This window comes from Mustela putorius, unplaced genomic scaffold (genome assembly GCF_011764305.1).
Source record: "Mustela putorius furo isolate JIRA1106 unplaced genomic scaffold, ASM1176430v1.1 tig00003834_pilon_pilon_pilon, whole genome shotgun sequence".
Taxonomy (NCBI): domain Eukaryota; kingdom Metazoa; phylum Chordata; class Mammalia; order Carnivora; family Mustelidae; genus Mustela; species Mustela putorius.
In genome coordinates, this window is record NW_025421987.1 from 37,557,784 (window position 1) to 37,574,372 (window position 16,589).

Sequence of the window (16,589 nt, forward strand, 5' to 3'; positions counted from 1 at the left end):
ATTCTTTGCTTTGGCTAAAAGGAGCAAACACGATGAGGGTACAACCTAAAAAGCATTGGCAAATTGGAGCTTGCTCTCTACTGTTGATGTCTTGAGACTCTGCAACCATCATGGCAAGAAATCTGGAATAACTTTCTAGATCATGGTAGTGACACCCACTGCCTACAGCCAACTTTAAAGGTAACTACCATGCATGGGGCCATCCAGCTCATCCCACCTCAGCTGACCCAAGAGAACAGAGTTGCAGGAGACAGCTCAGCAGAGATCACCCAAATCCAGCCCAAAGGACTTTTATATCTCTGTTCTGTTCAATTTCTTTTCTTTTCTTTCTTTCTTTCTTTTTTTCCTTTGGTCATTTGTCTGAACTCCCATTTGCTTGGACTCAAAATAAAGTAAGTTATTTTAATAGTTTGGTTTCTAATGTAGTTTAGGTAATGGCCTTATATTTACAAAGCTATATTAATTACTTTGAATGAAATATATATCCTGCTTAAGATTTGGAGTTATTTTTTTTCCGAAGGTCTTTCCTTGATGGGGTTCAAATATCACCTGATGAGAAAAAAAATCATAATAGTTGGTGAATTAGAGTTAGAGCTGTTTCTGTGAGTATCCTCCATTTTTGTTCATGTGAGTATGGAAGTTTCAGAAGGTGGATATTTAAAACACAGCTTTTATGAAAAGCAGTAAAAAACTAGACCAAATATATTTTGTAAAGGCTTTTTAATAGCATCTTGGAATTAAAATTATAACTGGCATTATACTCTGCCAGACAGATTTTCAGAATAACTTTTTTTCTCCATAGGTTTTTTTCCCCTGAGCTTTCAAAAAACACTGGACAATTGCTCAGATATGGTTTATTCACTAAAATACAAAGCTGAATTTACTTCTCCCATACCTTATATTTTTTCCTTGTCTTCTTTATTTTCTTTTTTTTTTAAATTTTTTTATTTTTTATAAACATATATTTTTATCCCCAGGGGTACAGGTCTGTGAATCACCAGGTTTACACACTTCACAGCACTCACCAAATCACATACCCTCCCCAATGTCCATAATCCCACCCCCTTCTCCCAAACCCCCTCCCCCCGGCAACCCTCAGTTTGTTTTGTGAGATTAAGAGTCACTTATGGTTTGTCTCCCTCCCAATCCCATCTTGTTTCATTTATTCTTCTTCTACCCACTTAAGCCTCCATGTTGTATCACCACTTCCTCATATCAGGGAGATCATATGATAGTTGTCTTTCTCTGCTTGACTTATTTCGCTAAGCATGATACGCTCTAGTTCCATCCATGTTGTTGCAAATGGCAAGATTTCATTTCTTTTGATGGCTGCATAGTATTCCATTGTGTATATATACCACATCTTCTTGATCCATTCATCTGTTGATGGACATCTAGGTTCTTTCCATAGTTTGGCTATTGTGGACATTGCTGCTATAAACATTCGGGTGCCCATGCCCCTTTGGATCACTACATTTGTATCTTTAGGGTAAATACCCAATAGTGCAATTGTTGGGTCATAGGGCAGTTCTATTTTCAACATTTTGAGGAACCTCCATGCTGTTTTCCAGAGTGGCTGCACCAGCTTGCATTCCCACCAACAGTGTAGGAGGGTTCCCCTTTCTCCGCATCCTCGCCAGCATCTGTCATTTCCTGACTTGTTGATTTTAGCCATTCTGACTGGTGTGAGGTGATATCTCATTGTGGTTTTGATTTGTATTTCCCTGATGCCGAGTGATATGGAGCACTTTTTCATGTGTCTGTTGGCCATCTGGATGTCTTCTTTGCAGAAATGTCTGTTCATGTCCTCTGCCCATTTCTTGATTGGATTATTTGTTCTTTGGGTGTTAAGTTTGCTAAGTTCTTTATAGATTCTGGACACTAGTCCTTTATCTGATATGTCGTTTGCAAATATCTTCTCCCATTCTGTCAGTTGTCTTTTGATTTTGTTAACTGTTTCCTTTGCTGTGCAAAAGCTTTTGATCTTGATGAAATCCCAATAGTTCATTTTTGCCCTTGCTTCCCTTGCCTTTTGCGTTGTTCCTAGGAAGATGTTGCTGTGGCAGAGGTCGAAGAGGTTGCTGCCCGTGTTCTCCTCAAGGATTTTGATGGATTCCTTTCGTACATTGAGGTCCTTCATCCATTTTGAGTCTATTTTTGTGTGTGGTGTAAGGGAATGGTCCAATTTCATTTTTCTGCATGTGGCTGTCCAATTTTCCCAGCACCATTTATTGAAAAGGCTGTCTTTTTTCCATTGGACATTCTTTCCTGCTTTGTCGAAGATTAGTTGACCATAGAGTTGAGGGTCTATTTCTGGGCTCTCTATTCTGTTCCATTGATCTATGTGTCTGTTTTTTGTGCCAGTACCATGCTGTCTTGATGATGACAGCTTTGTAATAGAGCCTGAAGTCCGGAATTGTGATGCCACCAACGTTGGCTTTCTTTTTCAATATCCCTTTGGCTATTCGAGGTCTTTTCTGGTTCCATATAAATTTTAGCATTATTTGTTCCATTTCTTTGAAAAAGATGGATGGTACTTTGATAGGGATTGCATTAAATGTGTAGATTGCTTTAGGTAGCATAGACATTTTCACAATATTTATTCTTCCAATCCAGGAGCATGGAACATTTTTCCATTTCTTTGTGTCTTCCTCAATTTCTTTCATGAGTACTTTATAGTTTTCTGAGTATAGATTCTGTGTCTCTTTGGTTAGGTTTATTCCTAGGTATCTTATGGTTTTGGATGCAATTGTAAATGGGATTGACTCCTTAATATCTCTTTCTTCTGTCTTGCTGTTGGTGTAGAGAAATGCAACTGATTTCTGTGCATTGATTTTATATCCTGACACTTTACTGAATTCCTGTATAAGTTCTAGCAGTTTTGGAGTGGAGTCTTTTGGGTTTTCCACATATAGTATCATATCATCTGCGAAGAGTGATAATTTGACTTCTTCTTTGCCGATTTGGATGCCTTTAATTTCCTTTTGTTGTCTGATTGCTAAGGCTAGGACCTCTAGTGCGATGTTGAATAGCAGTGGTGATAATGGACATCCCTGCCGTGTTCCTGACCTTAGCGGAAAAGCTTTCAGTTTTTCTCCATTGAGAATGATATTTGCGGTGGGTTTTTCATAGATGGCTTTGATGATATTGAGGTATGTGCCCTCTATCCCTACACTTTGAAGAGTTTTGATCAGGAAGGGATGTTGTACTTTGTCAAATGCTTTTTCAGCATCTATTGAGAGTATCATATGGTTCTTGTTCTTTCTTTTATTGATGTGTTGTATCACATTGACTGATTTGCGGATGTTGAACCAACCTTGCAGCCCTGGAATAAATCCCACTTGGTCGTGGTGAATAATCCTTTTAATGTACTGTTGAATCCTATTGGCTAGTATTTTGTTGAGTATTTTCGCATCTGTGTTCATCAAGGATATCGGTCTATAGCTCTCTTTTTTGGTGGGATCCTTGTCTGGTTTTGGGATCAAGGTGATGCTGGCCTCATAAAATGAGTTTGGAAGTTTTCCTTCCATTTCTATTTTTTGGAACAGTTTCAGGAGAATAGGAATTAGTTCTTCTTTAAATGTTTGGTAGAATTCCCCCGGGAAGCCGTCTGGCCCTGGGCTTTTGTTTGTTTGGAGATTTTTAATGACTGTTTCAATCTCCTTACTTATTATGGGTCTGTTCAGGCTTTCTATTTCTTCCTGGCTCAGTTGTGGTAGTTTATATGTTTCTAGGAATGCATCCATTTCTTCCAGATTGTCAAATTTATTGCCGTAGAGTTGCTCATAGTATGTTCTTATAATTGTCTGTATTTCTTTGGTGTTAGTTGTGATCTCTCCTCTTTCATTCATGATTTTATTTATTTGGGTCCTTTCTCTTTTCTTTTTGATAAGTCGGGCCAGGGGTTTATCAATTTTATTAATTCTTTCAAAGAACCAGCTCCTAGTTTCGTTGATTTGTTCTATTGTTTTTTTGGTTTCTATTTCATTGATTTCTGCTCTGATCTTTATGATTTCTCTTCTCCTGCTGGGCTTAGGGTTTCTTTCTTGTTCTTTCTCCAGCTCCTTTAGGTGTAGGGTTAGGTTGTGTACCTGAGACCTTTCTTGTTTCTTGATAAAGGCTTGTACCGCTATATATTTTCCTCTCAGGACTGCCTTTGTTGTGTCCCACAGATTTTGAACCGTTGTATTTTCATTATCATTTGTTTCCATGATTTTTTTCAATTCTTCTTTAATTTCCCGGTTGACCCATTCATTCTTTAGAAGGATACTGTTTAGTCTCCATGTATTTGGGTTCTTTCCAAACTTCCTTTTGTGGTTGAGTTCTAGCTTTAGAGCATTGTGGTCTGAAAATATGCAGGGAATGATCCCAATCTTTTGATACCGGTTGAGTCCTGATTTAGGACCGAGGATGTGATCTATTCTGGAGAATGTTCCATGTGCACTAGAGAAGAATGTGTATTCTGTTGCTTTGGGATGAAATATTCTGAATATATCTGTGATGTCCATCTGGTCCAGTGTGTCGTTTAAGGCCTTTATTTCCTTGCTGATCTTTTGCTTGGATGACCTGTCCATTTCAGTGAGGGGAGTGTTAAAGTCCCCTACTATTATTGTATTATTGTTGATCTGTTTCTTTGATTTTGTTATTAATTGGTTTATATAGTTGGCTGCTCCCACATTGGGGGCATAGATATTTAAAATTGTTAAATCTTCTTGTTGGACAGACCCTTTGAGTATGATATAGTGTCCTTCCTCATCTCTTATTATAGTCTTTGGCTTAAAATCTAATTGATCTGATATAAGGATTGCCACTCCTGCTTTCTTCTGATGTCCATTAGCATGGTAAATTCTTTTCCACCCCCTCACTTTAAATCTGGAGGTGTCTTCGGGCTTAAAATGTGTTTCTTGGAGGCAACATATAGATGGGTTTTGTTTTTTTATCCATTCTGATACCCTGTGTCTTTTGACAGGGGCATTTAGCCCATTCACATTCAGGGTAACTATTGAGAGATATGAATTTAGTGCCATTGTATTGCCTGTAAGGTGACTGTTACTGTATGTGGTCTCTGTTCCTTTCTGATCTACCACTTGTAGGCTCTCTCTTTGCTTAGAGGACCCCTTTCAATATTTCCTGTAGAGCTGGTTTGGTATTTGCAAATTCTTTCAGTTGTTCTTTGTCCTGGAAGCTTTTAATCTCTCCTTCTATTTTCAATGATAGCCTAGCTGGATATAGTATTCTTGGCTGCATGTTTTTCTCGTTTAGTGCTCTGAAAATATCATGCCAGCTCTTTCTGGCCTGCCAGGTCTCTGTGGATAAGTCAGCTGCCAATCTAATATTTTTACCATTGTATGTTACAGACTTCTTTTCCCGGGCTGCTTTCAGGATTTTCTCTTTGTCATTGAGACTTGTAAATTTTACTATTAGTTGACGGGGTGTGGGCCTATTCTTATTGATTTTGAGGGGCGTTCTCTGAACCTCCTGAATTTTGATGCTCGTTCCCTTTGCCATATTGGGGAAATTCTCCCCAATAATTCTCTCCAGTATACCTTCTGCTCCCCTCTCACTTTCTTCTTCTTCTGGAATCCCAATTATTCTAATGTTGTTTCGTCTTATGGTGTCACTTATCTCTCGAATTCTCCCCTCGTGGTCCAGTAGCTGTTTGTCCCTCTTTTGCTCAGCTTCTTTATTCTCTGTCATTTGGTCTTCTATATCACTAATTCTTTCTTCTGCCTCATTTATCCTAGCAGTTAGAGCCTCCTCTGGCGGAGAAGTAGCAAGCTGAGACTGCCTCAGCTAGCCGGAGATCAGCTAGATAGCTTATCTAAAGATTGCAAACACCTGAAAATCCATCGGCAGATCGAAGAGAAGAACAGCAATTCTGGAAACAGAAAAACAACCACTTTCTGAAAGGTAGGACCGGCGGAGAAGTGAATCCAAAGCGATGGGAAGATAGACCCCGGGGGGAGGGGCCGGCTCCCGGCAAGCGGCGGAGCAACCGTGCACAAAATCGGGACTTTTAAAAGTCTGTTCCACTGAGGGACATCGCTCCAGAGGCTAAACTGGGGCGAAGCCCACGCGGGGTCAGCGTGGCCTCAGGTCCCGCAGGGTCACAGAAGGATCGGGGGTGTCTGAGTGTCGCAGAGCTTGCGGGTATTGGAACGGGAAAGCCAGCTACAGAGACAGAGCCGACAGTAAGCTCACAGCTCCGTGTTACCTTGAACGGGTCGCAGGCTCGGTGAGCTCGGAGCGCGGCCGGAGGTCAGGCAGACGGGAGTAACTGGGCGCGGTTCTCTGAGCGCACACTGAGGAGTGCGGCCCTGGGCTCTCGGCTCCTCCGGGCCGGAGACCAGGAGGCCGCCATTTGTATTCCCGTCCTCTGGAACTCTACGGAAAGCGCTCAGGGAACAAAAGCTCCTGAAAGCAAACCCGAGCGGATTACTCACCCCGGCCCCGGGTAAGGGCGGTCTAATTCCGCCTGGGGCAAATACACTTGAGAATCACTACAACAGGCCCCTCCCCCAGAAGATCAACAAGAAATCCAGCCAAGACCAAGTTCACCTACCAAGGAGTGCGGTTTCAATACCAGGAGAGCAGCAGAATTCCAGAGGAGGAGAAAGCCAAGCACGGAACTCATGGCTTTTTTCCTGTGATTTTTTTTAGTCTTGCAGTTAATTTAATTTTTTCTTTTTCATTTTTTTTTTTTCTCGCCTTCGGGTAAAATTTTTTTTTTAACTGTTACCTTTTTCTTTTTTAACGATTTTATACTAGTTTATCTAATATATATATTTTTGCTTTTTTACATTTTTCTTAGGTGTATTCTTTTTTAAAAATTCTTTTCTTTTCTTTTCTTTTTTTTTTCTTTTCTTTCTTCCTTTTTGAACCTCTTTTTATCCCCTTTCTCCCCACTCACGATTTTGGATCTCTTCTAATTTGGTTAAAGCATATTTTCCTGGGGTTGTTGCCACCCTTTTAGTATTTTACTTGCCCCTTCATTTACTCTTCTCTGGACCAAATGACAAGACGTAAAAATTCAACACAAAAAAAAGAACAAGAGGCAGTACCGAAGGCTAGGGACCTAATCAATACAGACATCGGTAATATGTCAGATCTAGAGTTCAGAATGACAATTCTCAAGGTTCTAGCCGGGCTCGAAAAAGGCATGGAAGATATTAGAGAAACCCTCTCGAGAGATATAAAAGCCCTTTCTGGAGAAATAAAAGAACTAAAATCTAACTAAGGTGAAATCAAAAAAGCTATTAATGAGGTGCAATCAAAAATGGAGGCTCTTCTTTATTTTCTAATTTAGAGCAAAATTTTTAAAAATTTGAACATAGACAACATAGAGTAGGTCATGAGTGAATGATATTATCGCAAAAAAGAATGTCTTACCTGCCAAAATAACTTCTGCACTATGTAAACATCCATGTCAAAGGCAACATTAAAGATAATTATTGGGGTAAATAGATCAAAAAAGATTTTTGGACTCATCCATTGTATGGCATCTGCATATATTTGGACCTAATAATATAAAAAAATGTCATTATCTCATTTATCCATCCTTCTATTAGCATAGATTATAAGCCAGGCACTCCTATCACTAGCAAAAGAGAAAAAGATATATCACAGTGAATAGGTTTTCAAATCTTGACTGTACTGCTTTTCATCATTTTCTTTCTTGTTTAAAAAAAAAACTTATTTATTATTTTAGAGAGAGGGGAAAGTGGAGTGGGGGAGGGAGAGAGAGTCTTAAGACTTAAGCCCCATGCAGGGCTCGATCTTACCACCCTGAGATCATGACTTGAACAGAAACCAAGAGTCAGACACCTAACTGACGGTGCCACCCAGGCACTCCAGATTTTCATAATTTTCCATCGCATTATCTCCATGCCTATTTTGTTTTTTAAACAACAGGTATAGAAAGTACATTGATGGTGGGTACAAGAGAAAAATGAAGGAGATCTTCAGGCATACAAGAGGGAGACAGGTTTCAGGTGGATGGATTATCACGCACAACCATCCACAAAGGAGCAAGCAATCATATTAAATTTCAGAAACTACAAATAATTAACCATGGCTTACACAGAAGATGGGTGTGGGAGAGTAGCAGGGATAAAAACTGGGAAGTTAATGTTGTTAATGAAATAACTAATTAATGGTGTTTATCACAAATTATTTAGTTGATATTTGTAAATCCCGTTATGGGCATCCACTCAACATTCTGTTCATTAAGGAAACACGGATTGCCTGCTGTGTTAGTTGGTATCTTTGCTTTGGGAGGGATGAGTCTCCATGACTCTCTTGTGTTTCTCCATGTCTTAGGAGTGAAGGCACTGATTGCTTTTCTTCCAGACTAACTTTCAAAAGTATTTGTATAGCTCACAGCATTGGAAGACAGAGCCACATGCCCTCCTTGAGAGCAAAGAACTGGCATACTATGCTGTACAGTGTAATAAGGACAGTGTCTCCGTCCAGGGCAAGAGGTCAGGAGAGCTTACTGCCCATCATGAAATATTCAAGTTCTCTAAACTCGGGTTTCTTCTCCTATAATGCAATCCGTCATGTATGCAGGTTTCACCGGGCTCTCTTTTTTTCTCCCTGTGGGTATTGGGGCTCATGGAACAAGAAGATGCTGATACTCCACAGTTTCTGCTCTTGCCGTGAGCAATGAAGTCCTTTCCTTGGGCCCAAGCGTCCTGTGTCTTTTGCCACGATCATGAAACTGTGGCATGCTAACTTATTATTTGCAAATAGAGTAAAATCTGAGACCCTGCACAGTTCTTGATCTCTGTTCTCTTCTTTTAAAAAGTTATTGACAAATAGAAAAGTTGATAGAAGTACTTAGAATCGCATATAAGTCAAAATTGTATGGTTACAAAACCTATTGATGACAAATGAAGTAATAATCTGGTTCTTATATGGATACATGTTTTTCGTAATGTTCATTAATATCACTGGTTACCTTTGTTTGGGAAGGCCAATCGTTTTCATGCATGTTCTCATTCACACTCTGACTGACTAGAGTAAGTGGAGAAGTATGGCCCAGGGCCACATCTGACTCAATGCTTGTTTTTGTAAAATAAATTCCTGTTAGAACACAGCCATGCTTCTCACTTACATATTGCCTAGGGTCGCTTTTGAACGATAATGGCAGAGTTGAGTTATTGTGACAGAGCTCACGTGGCTTGGATACCCTAAAATATTTACAATATGGCCTTTTATAGAAAAAATTTGTTGCCTGTCTGGGGCTAGAAACCTATTTAATGTGTCAATGATGCATTCTACATCCCTTATAGTAAAGAGAGTCTCTCTCCTCTACCTGACTCCAGCTGTTCTCAACTATTTATAACATCGTAGCTGCCTTGACCACATCTGTGGTTTGCCTTCCTCTCACTTCCAACTCCAGGTAAGAGGTTCAGATTCTGTTTCTTGAGATCTTGTAAGACACACACATAAGACTTAGCCTCTATTCTAATGGGAACCCTGTAAAGCATTCCTAACTGAGGCAATAGATTGGTTCAATGTCAGAATTCTCTTGCAACTAGAGTCCTGTACCAGCCGCTCAGAGTCTCTGGGCTTCTATCTTATTAGCCAATTCTTGGGATGTCTGAGTAGCTCAGTTGGTTAAGCATTTGCCTTTGGCTCAAACCATGATCCCAGGGTCCTAGGATCTAGTTCCACATCAAGGCTCCTTGCTCAGCAGGGAGCCTGCTACTCCTTCTGCGTGCAGCTCCTCCTGCTTGTGCTCTCTCTCTCCCTGACAAATGAACGAGTAAAATCTTTAAAGAGAAGAGGCAATTCTCATCTAAGTTTTTGAATTCTGCTTAAACTGTCATTAGCTGCTCATACTCTCAGTAGGTGTATGTGAACTTATTCTCTGAGGTGCCCAACTCCTTACAGATGGAGGCTCTGTTTGACTCTGTGTAGCTGAATCTCAGCTCTGTCACCCTTGTTCCTTTTTTCATGCATCTGGTCTGACATCATCCATATCACAAGCATCCACAGACTGGCAGAGCAGTGAATTGGCAAGTATTTTTGCAAATTTCCTTAAGCCATTTTTTGTATTTGTATGAATTTGAGATATACTACAAAATACAATATTTACTATACACACCTGCACAGATGTAAAACTTAATATTTCAAAACTGCATCCAATTAAAAATAATATCACAGGGAAAGGAACTGGAAAGTCTTTTAAGTGTAGATTCAAAAATGCTGCAAAAAAATACATATTTACTGAAAGGCAGTGAAATATCACATTTATGGAACTTTAATTTGGTATGTTTTCTTAATACTGAGGACAATGAAATACTGTTCCACTTTTCACTTACTTAATTCCTGTAATTGAAACCTTCTCTCATACTTAAGCACATTGAACTGGTATAATTCTTAATCTGCTGGATTCTGTATTTACCTCTTCTATGAAGTATCTCGTTTCCTCAGTATCTTTAGTAAATATTCCTAGCAGTCATTGGTTCTTGGGTTATTACTAAAATGTTTATAGCAATGTTTTGTACATGCTATATATCAGATATTAGTTTCTTTAGCAATCTTGCAATAAGAGGTCAATGAATAACTAAACTTTAATGAAATCTCCTGGTTGATTCCCAAACTAACAATGAGGAACCAGCTGTAAGAATTTGCCCAGTGAGAAAAGCTAGCTTCCTATATTACTCGTTGCCTACTATACATTAGAAAGCCTATAATGAATTGTTATCAAAGTACAATAAGCAATATCACAGCATTGCCTTCAGTTTAATGTTTTATGTCTCTTTGTAATATAAGTTTTAATGAAAGAATGAAAAAAAGTGTTTTCTTTTGATTTTTATAGTATTCTTCTCATAGAAGGAGGCATAATTTATTATTTGAACAAAACCTATGGGAAACACTACCAAGTGGTTAAAAGATAACCGATCCACTCAGAAGACTCCCCCCACCCCATTTTGAAAATTCTTTGCTCAAGTGAAGAAAGTAGTACACAACTAGTTTTAATATATGAATGAAACTATAGTTTGTGATCTCGCAGATAACAATCAAAATACCCCATCTCTTAATTTTTGGCTCATCTGCTTTGATTCTTCCCATCTTTAAATCTAATCATGACCTACCAAATAAAAAGTGTGAATACTTTGAATCCAAAAGATGATAAATAATATGAACTAGACTGTACATATCTCTTTTCAGGGGCAGATTATCATTGGATTCATTTGATTGATAATATTGGGTTAAAAGTATGTAATTTAGGAACAAAATTCTAATTTTCTATTACTGTTACTTTCCCCAGTTCTATATGGTGACATTTACAAGATATAGCCATAGAATAAACTCACATAAAGAGAGTTATACCTACCTCCAACTGTGCAGACCAAGGACAGTATTAGAATGATTTTAGGGAGATCTTCAGAAGCAGTCATAAACGTACTTGAGAAAAATTCCTGCCACGTGTTGGAAAGTCCACTGGTAAGAGTGGAATTAGACAGACTAGAATTCAAATCCATTCTGCTGTTTCTCACAGACCTTTTGAGTTCAACTCTTAAGACTCAGCAAAACGCTCACAGGATCACAGGATTGTAAAATTTGCCTTCTTCTTGGACTTCTAGTACATTTCTTAAAAAAAGAAGAAGAAGAAGAAGAAGAAGAAGAAAGAAGCTCACATTTCTCCTTAGTTATTTCTGGAGATATCTTAGGGTCCACCAAATTTTGCGAAGCCTCTGCCTTCTATGATGCTTACAATTTGAATGAGGTATAAAAAGTACAACCCCAAGTGATACAACCCCAGTGTCACCCTGTGTTCACTTACAATGCCAAGTACTCCTCTGCTGTTACTCACCGTGCATCTACCCAATGGTGTGAAAGGAGCTTTCATCTAACCAGTTACTGGGACCACAGACTAGTATAGATTACTTAGTTCTGGGGATGGACAACTGAAGGGTTTGCCCTCAGCTTATCAGAGCCTCTGGAAGCATGTCTGGCAGCTGTTCCAAATGGGGAAAAAAAAATGGATATGGTCAGAATATTCTTATCTCTTTTGCTGCTCTCTCCAGACAGGAGCTAATAGACCATGGTGATATTCCATCTTAGCATTCTTTTATCTCATTTAGGAGCAATGAGCCAGGTTTTCTCTAACTTTTGTATATTAATCAAGAACATAAGAAAAATGTTGAAACCAAAAGGATTTAAAACAGGGGAGTTGTTACATGTTCTATCTCACTGTTGCTTCATGGAAGAGGAACACGGGCCACGATGTGTCCTGGGATGTGTCTTAGTTTGAGGAAATAAGTGATAGTTACAGTCTGTAATCTCATCTGCTTCCCATGCTAAGGAGTGTTTTATATCAGGGTCTTAAAATTCATGCAGAGAATTCTTCCAATTCTATCTCCTAATAGTGACTTAATATTTTCTAGTGTCCTCTATTAGCATCTTATCTGGCTGCCATGCTAAATTAGTTCATTTTTACCAAACTTCCTTTCCTAATCCAGAAATGTCTTTTTAAATTTCAAAGTTCAATGTCTTTTTAAATTTTAAATACTTTTTTGTTATTATGTACCCTTTTCTAATTATAAAAATAATATTTTGAAAGAGAAAATTAAATGAATACATGTTTACTGAACACTTCTGAAATAAATATATAAACAAACATTGCCAAAAACAGGGGGAAAAATCAACCACAGTCCTGCCATCTCATGGTTCTTGTGTGTATTATTTACACTGTTGGGCTCATCTTTACACTAATATACTTTATACTGCTCTCCACTCAGTGTTCTATCAGTGCATCAAAGAGCCTCATAAACACCGTTTATAAATGTTGTATCATATTAGCACCAATGTAAAAGTGCCCACTGTGGTCAGACTGCCCGTAAGCAAAGGGCTGATGCTCTGCAGCTTACAGGGTGAAAGACTCTTCCTTCAATGGCTGTTGTCCTCAGTCTTCCTATGTGTATAGGTCCTTATCTGTGAAACTTACCTTTCTGTGTCTATTTTATTTATTTGGCATCACCTGTGGTGTTATAATGATACTGATGCCTGGGTCCTATACCCAGAGATTTCTGTTTCAATCAGTCTGACTTGCAGCCTGGGTTTCATCAGCAATTTTAATGTGTAGTCAAAGTCAGCAACCACTGGGATTCACCCAATTCAAAGGCAAAATTCCTCCATTTTTAATCTCAAATCATTTCTTTCTTTCTTTTTTCAATGTTTAGCAATTTTGTTTTATTTTTTATTTTTTAAAACTTTAACTTTTTTAAAAATTGTGTTATGTTAGTCATCATACATCATTAGTTTTTGATGTAGTGTTCCATGATTCAAACAACACCAGAAACACATCTGAAGTTTTCATTTGGGTTCATCATTTGTTCCAGTAAGTTCCCTGGCGAACTGTCGTCTGTCTCAGTAACAGGATGTTGAAATGTGCATCTGGGCTCTGGCTGGGTGATTCTGGAGAAGGTCCAGAAAAATAAGAGTTTGCTATATAGATCGGTGCCATCAGGAAGCAAGGATAATTCTGTGGCTGGGTATCTTATCTATAGGGAGGGCAGACTAGAACAAGGATAAAGCTGTCACGGGAAAAGAAGCAGAAGTCACTCATTTTAGCCAAGAGAGGGGTTGTTTGGTATCTACGGGCTGCCTGGTGACTTTCTGTTCCACTTTTAAGGTTTAGAGTGATCTCATGATGTTGATGTTCTGTGAGATTGTGTCCAACAGGGGAATAATATGGCCCATGTATGAGCAGCAGGCCCGCTGGTCGTGACACTGAAGGATACCTAGCTTTGAGTGTTAGACCAGGTCCCTGATGTCAAGGGCTTCTTTTGTGTTTGCCTGGTTTATGTCTTTCCTCGAACGATTTCTAAATTCCTTAATTTTACTTTAACATGTCAAGAGCTGGAGATAGATCCAGATATCTTGATAGCCATATAGCTCTGATGGAACAAGAGCAAGTTTGGCTATCCCCCTAAGACAGAGATTCTCAACCTTGGTGCCACACTGGAATAACTTAAGAGTTTTAAAAATACAGAGGTGGGGTTGCCTGGCTGGCTCTGTGGGTAGGGCATGGGACTCTTGGCCTCAGTTGTAAATTTCAGCCTCATGTTGTAGAAATTACTTAAAAATAGGATCTTTAAAAAAAAAAAAAGTACAGAGGTATGGGTGGCACTCCCAGAGGTTAATCTAATGGGTCTGAGGTCTAACCTGGGTATTGGGAACTTCAGAAGCTTCCCAGTGATTCTAATGAGCAGCCATTTTTCCGAAGTCCCACCCTGAGAGAAGTCCGTGCCTTTAGGAAACAACACTGTGATAGTTTAATGATACTTGCTTTTAGTTAAATGCCAAACTATTTAGGAAAATAATGTCAATGTCACCTATTAACTTGCCCACTGTTATTCCAAAATTAAACATCCTGGAGCAAAGAGGCTTGACCAAAAAAGGAAAAGTATTTTCTGCAACATAGTTACACATTCTTACATGCTTGCAGAATTTACTACAATTAAGGAGTTTATTTTCCAAACTAAAAGTAGGGAGACATGTTCCCATAAGCATTTTCCTCATTTCTAAAATTGTTTATATGAAAACTTTAAGAAGTGTTTATATATTTAATCCTAATCGACTCCTTTCAGAAAATAATAAATTTACTCTGTCTTCATTAACCTTGAAACTCAGGGATACAGATGATCAAGTTCAACAGGATTCCACTATCTGGCTGTAAATACATGGCAAACACTCAGTCTGGCTTTTCCAACCTCTACGCCAAATTCTCTGGGCAAACCTCTCACCCAACGAAATGATCTCATTTTAAGTTAGCATGTAAATGCTAATATCACTCTAGTTTAATAGCTTAAAAGGTATGGGTAAAGAAAGAGCAGTGAGACTAAACAGATTTTCAATGTAATTGAAACTCTTCTTAAGGTTCAGCTGACTTTTGACAACTTTGGAGAAGTGTATGAGTCTGTGTCTCATTAAGAGAAAAGTATTCATTTGTCTTGAAATTACCATAGAGGTTTCCTACATTAATTTTTCAATAGCTTCGATAATGCCTCCATTTCACACACTATGCATGTAGTAAATTAATGACTGCTCTCTCAGAAAGGGCATGTGGCCTTGCCTCTCAACAGTCAGTAGGCCTTAAGAAATTCTCTCTGTCATGGAAAGTGGAAGTAAGACTAATTCCCTGTCCCTGAAAATGGCAAGTCTTTTTTTCCTTCTAATCACCACATTTTTCAGGAATTCGCAGACAAAAGCATCCTGAGGAGGGCACAGTGGCATCCCAGTAATCTTCACAAGGGGCAAACTCTGGCCTCAAGGTTTATGACAGACCCACCACCGGGGTCCTGCCACACCACACAGCAAGCAGCCCTTACTCACGACTCTGACTGACATGGACGGTCTGTCGCCCTCCTAATGCCTCTTCACTCCCAAGGAGCCCTTCGTCCCTCTCGGCTCAGCTCCATGCACCTGAGGAGACTGACCCGGACATCAGCGTGCTTTCCTCTCCGTGCCTCAGCAAGGCAAAGGTAACAAACCTATAAACCAGATAGTTTGGAAGGGATGATATAGGAAGAGTCATGGAGGAGGGACAGCGGTTAAGGCGCAGCAAGTCCAAATGAGAGGCTCCTCTGCCTTGATTTGGCTGCTACAGGGAAGGTGGAAACTCTTGGAGGGAATGGCTGGCTGAAGGGGTAGCTGGAATACTGTGGGAGCACTTCCTCCTCTCCAAGGAAAGCCTGAGGGAGCAAAATACCAGAGGGGAAAAGCAACTTCCTGAAGGGAAAACTGCAGGAGGGGCTCACCGTCCAGAGTCTCAGAAAGAGAAGAGTATCCTGGGGTAGTGAGAAGTGGAGACCAGCTCTTCTTTTCACCCCAGAACAGCCACAATCAACTGCAACCTCTCTGGCAGTTACTTGCTCCAAGCCCCGCCCCTGGTCTGCACCCATTGGCTTCAGGTCCATAACTCCTGACCTGATTGGCTGATGACATACACTAGAAGATGCTGCTCAGCACCACTGCCCCTTTACTACCAAGGCAACCGTGGACGACTTAAGACCATGTTTATTTTTAAAAAATAATAAATAGATAAATAAGGGTGAAAAAGAACCCAAGAATTTTATTGTTATGTTAATTTAAAGTTTTTGAACAATGGATTTCTGGCAAAGAGCTGATGGACACTCTTCCTAGAATTCTAGAAGTGGATTTCCTGGGTAAGACAGGGAGGTAGAGATTTTGAACTATGAGGAGGCTGGTTACTGGATTAGAAAAAAGAGAGAGAGAGTGGCTATGTGCGACATGTAGAAGAATAAATAGGCCAGTGGACTTTCACTTCTGGAACATTTATGTGGAGAAGTTGTTAGGAATAATGAGACACTTATTTCTATTTCCTAAATAAACCTTACAAAGGACATTTTCATTGTAATTACGTAGTGATTACGGTGAAGAAGTTTAATAATATTGTAGGGACCAAAGGCAGGTCATCCCCAAATGGGTCACTTTGGCATGGAGATATTTTGAGTTAAAAAGCAATCAAAGGGCACTGAGGTGGCTCATTTGGTTAAGCATCTGCCTTTGACTCAGGTCATGATCCCAGGGTCATCTGTGTCCTGGGGCTC

At 39.5% G+C, this 16,589-nt stretch overlaps 1 protein-coding gene across 4 annotated transcripts in view; it reads right to left on the bottom strand.

The window, feature by feature from the left end:
* SLC9C1 (solute carrier family 9 member C1) overlaps window positions 1-15,871 on the bottom strand; it is a 91,723-nt gene extending 75,852 nt beyond the window's left edge. For 2 of the 4 annotated variants that reach the window (XM_045088365.1, XM_045088367.1), the window contains exons 1-5: window positions 15,777-15,871; window positions 15,365-15,509; window positions 11,348-11,604; window positions 10,112-10,212; window positions 7,390-7,518 (exon numbers count right to left, since the gene is read on the bottom strand). In XM_045088365.1, the coding sequence (XP_044944300.1) occupies window positions 7,390-7,518; window positions 10,112-10,212; window positions 11,348-11,495 (378 nt within the window). In that variant the 5' untranslated portion in view covers window positions 11,496-11,604; window positions 15,365-15,509; window positions 15,777-15,871. Of the gene's footprint in view, window positions 1-7,389; window positions 7,519-10,111; window positions 10,213-11,347; window positions 11,605-15,351; window positions 15,510-15,776 lie in introns of all 4 variants that reach the window. The other 2 variants (XM_013060917.2, XM_045088366.1) reach the window with 2 other exon arrangements.
* Between the last annotated feature and the right edge of the window lie 718 nt (window positions 15,872-16,589).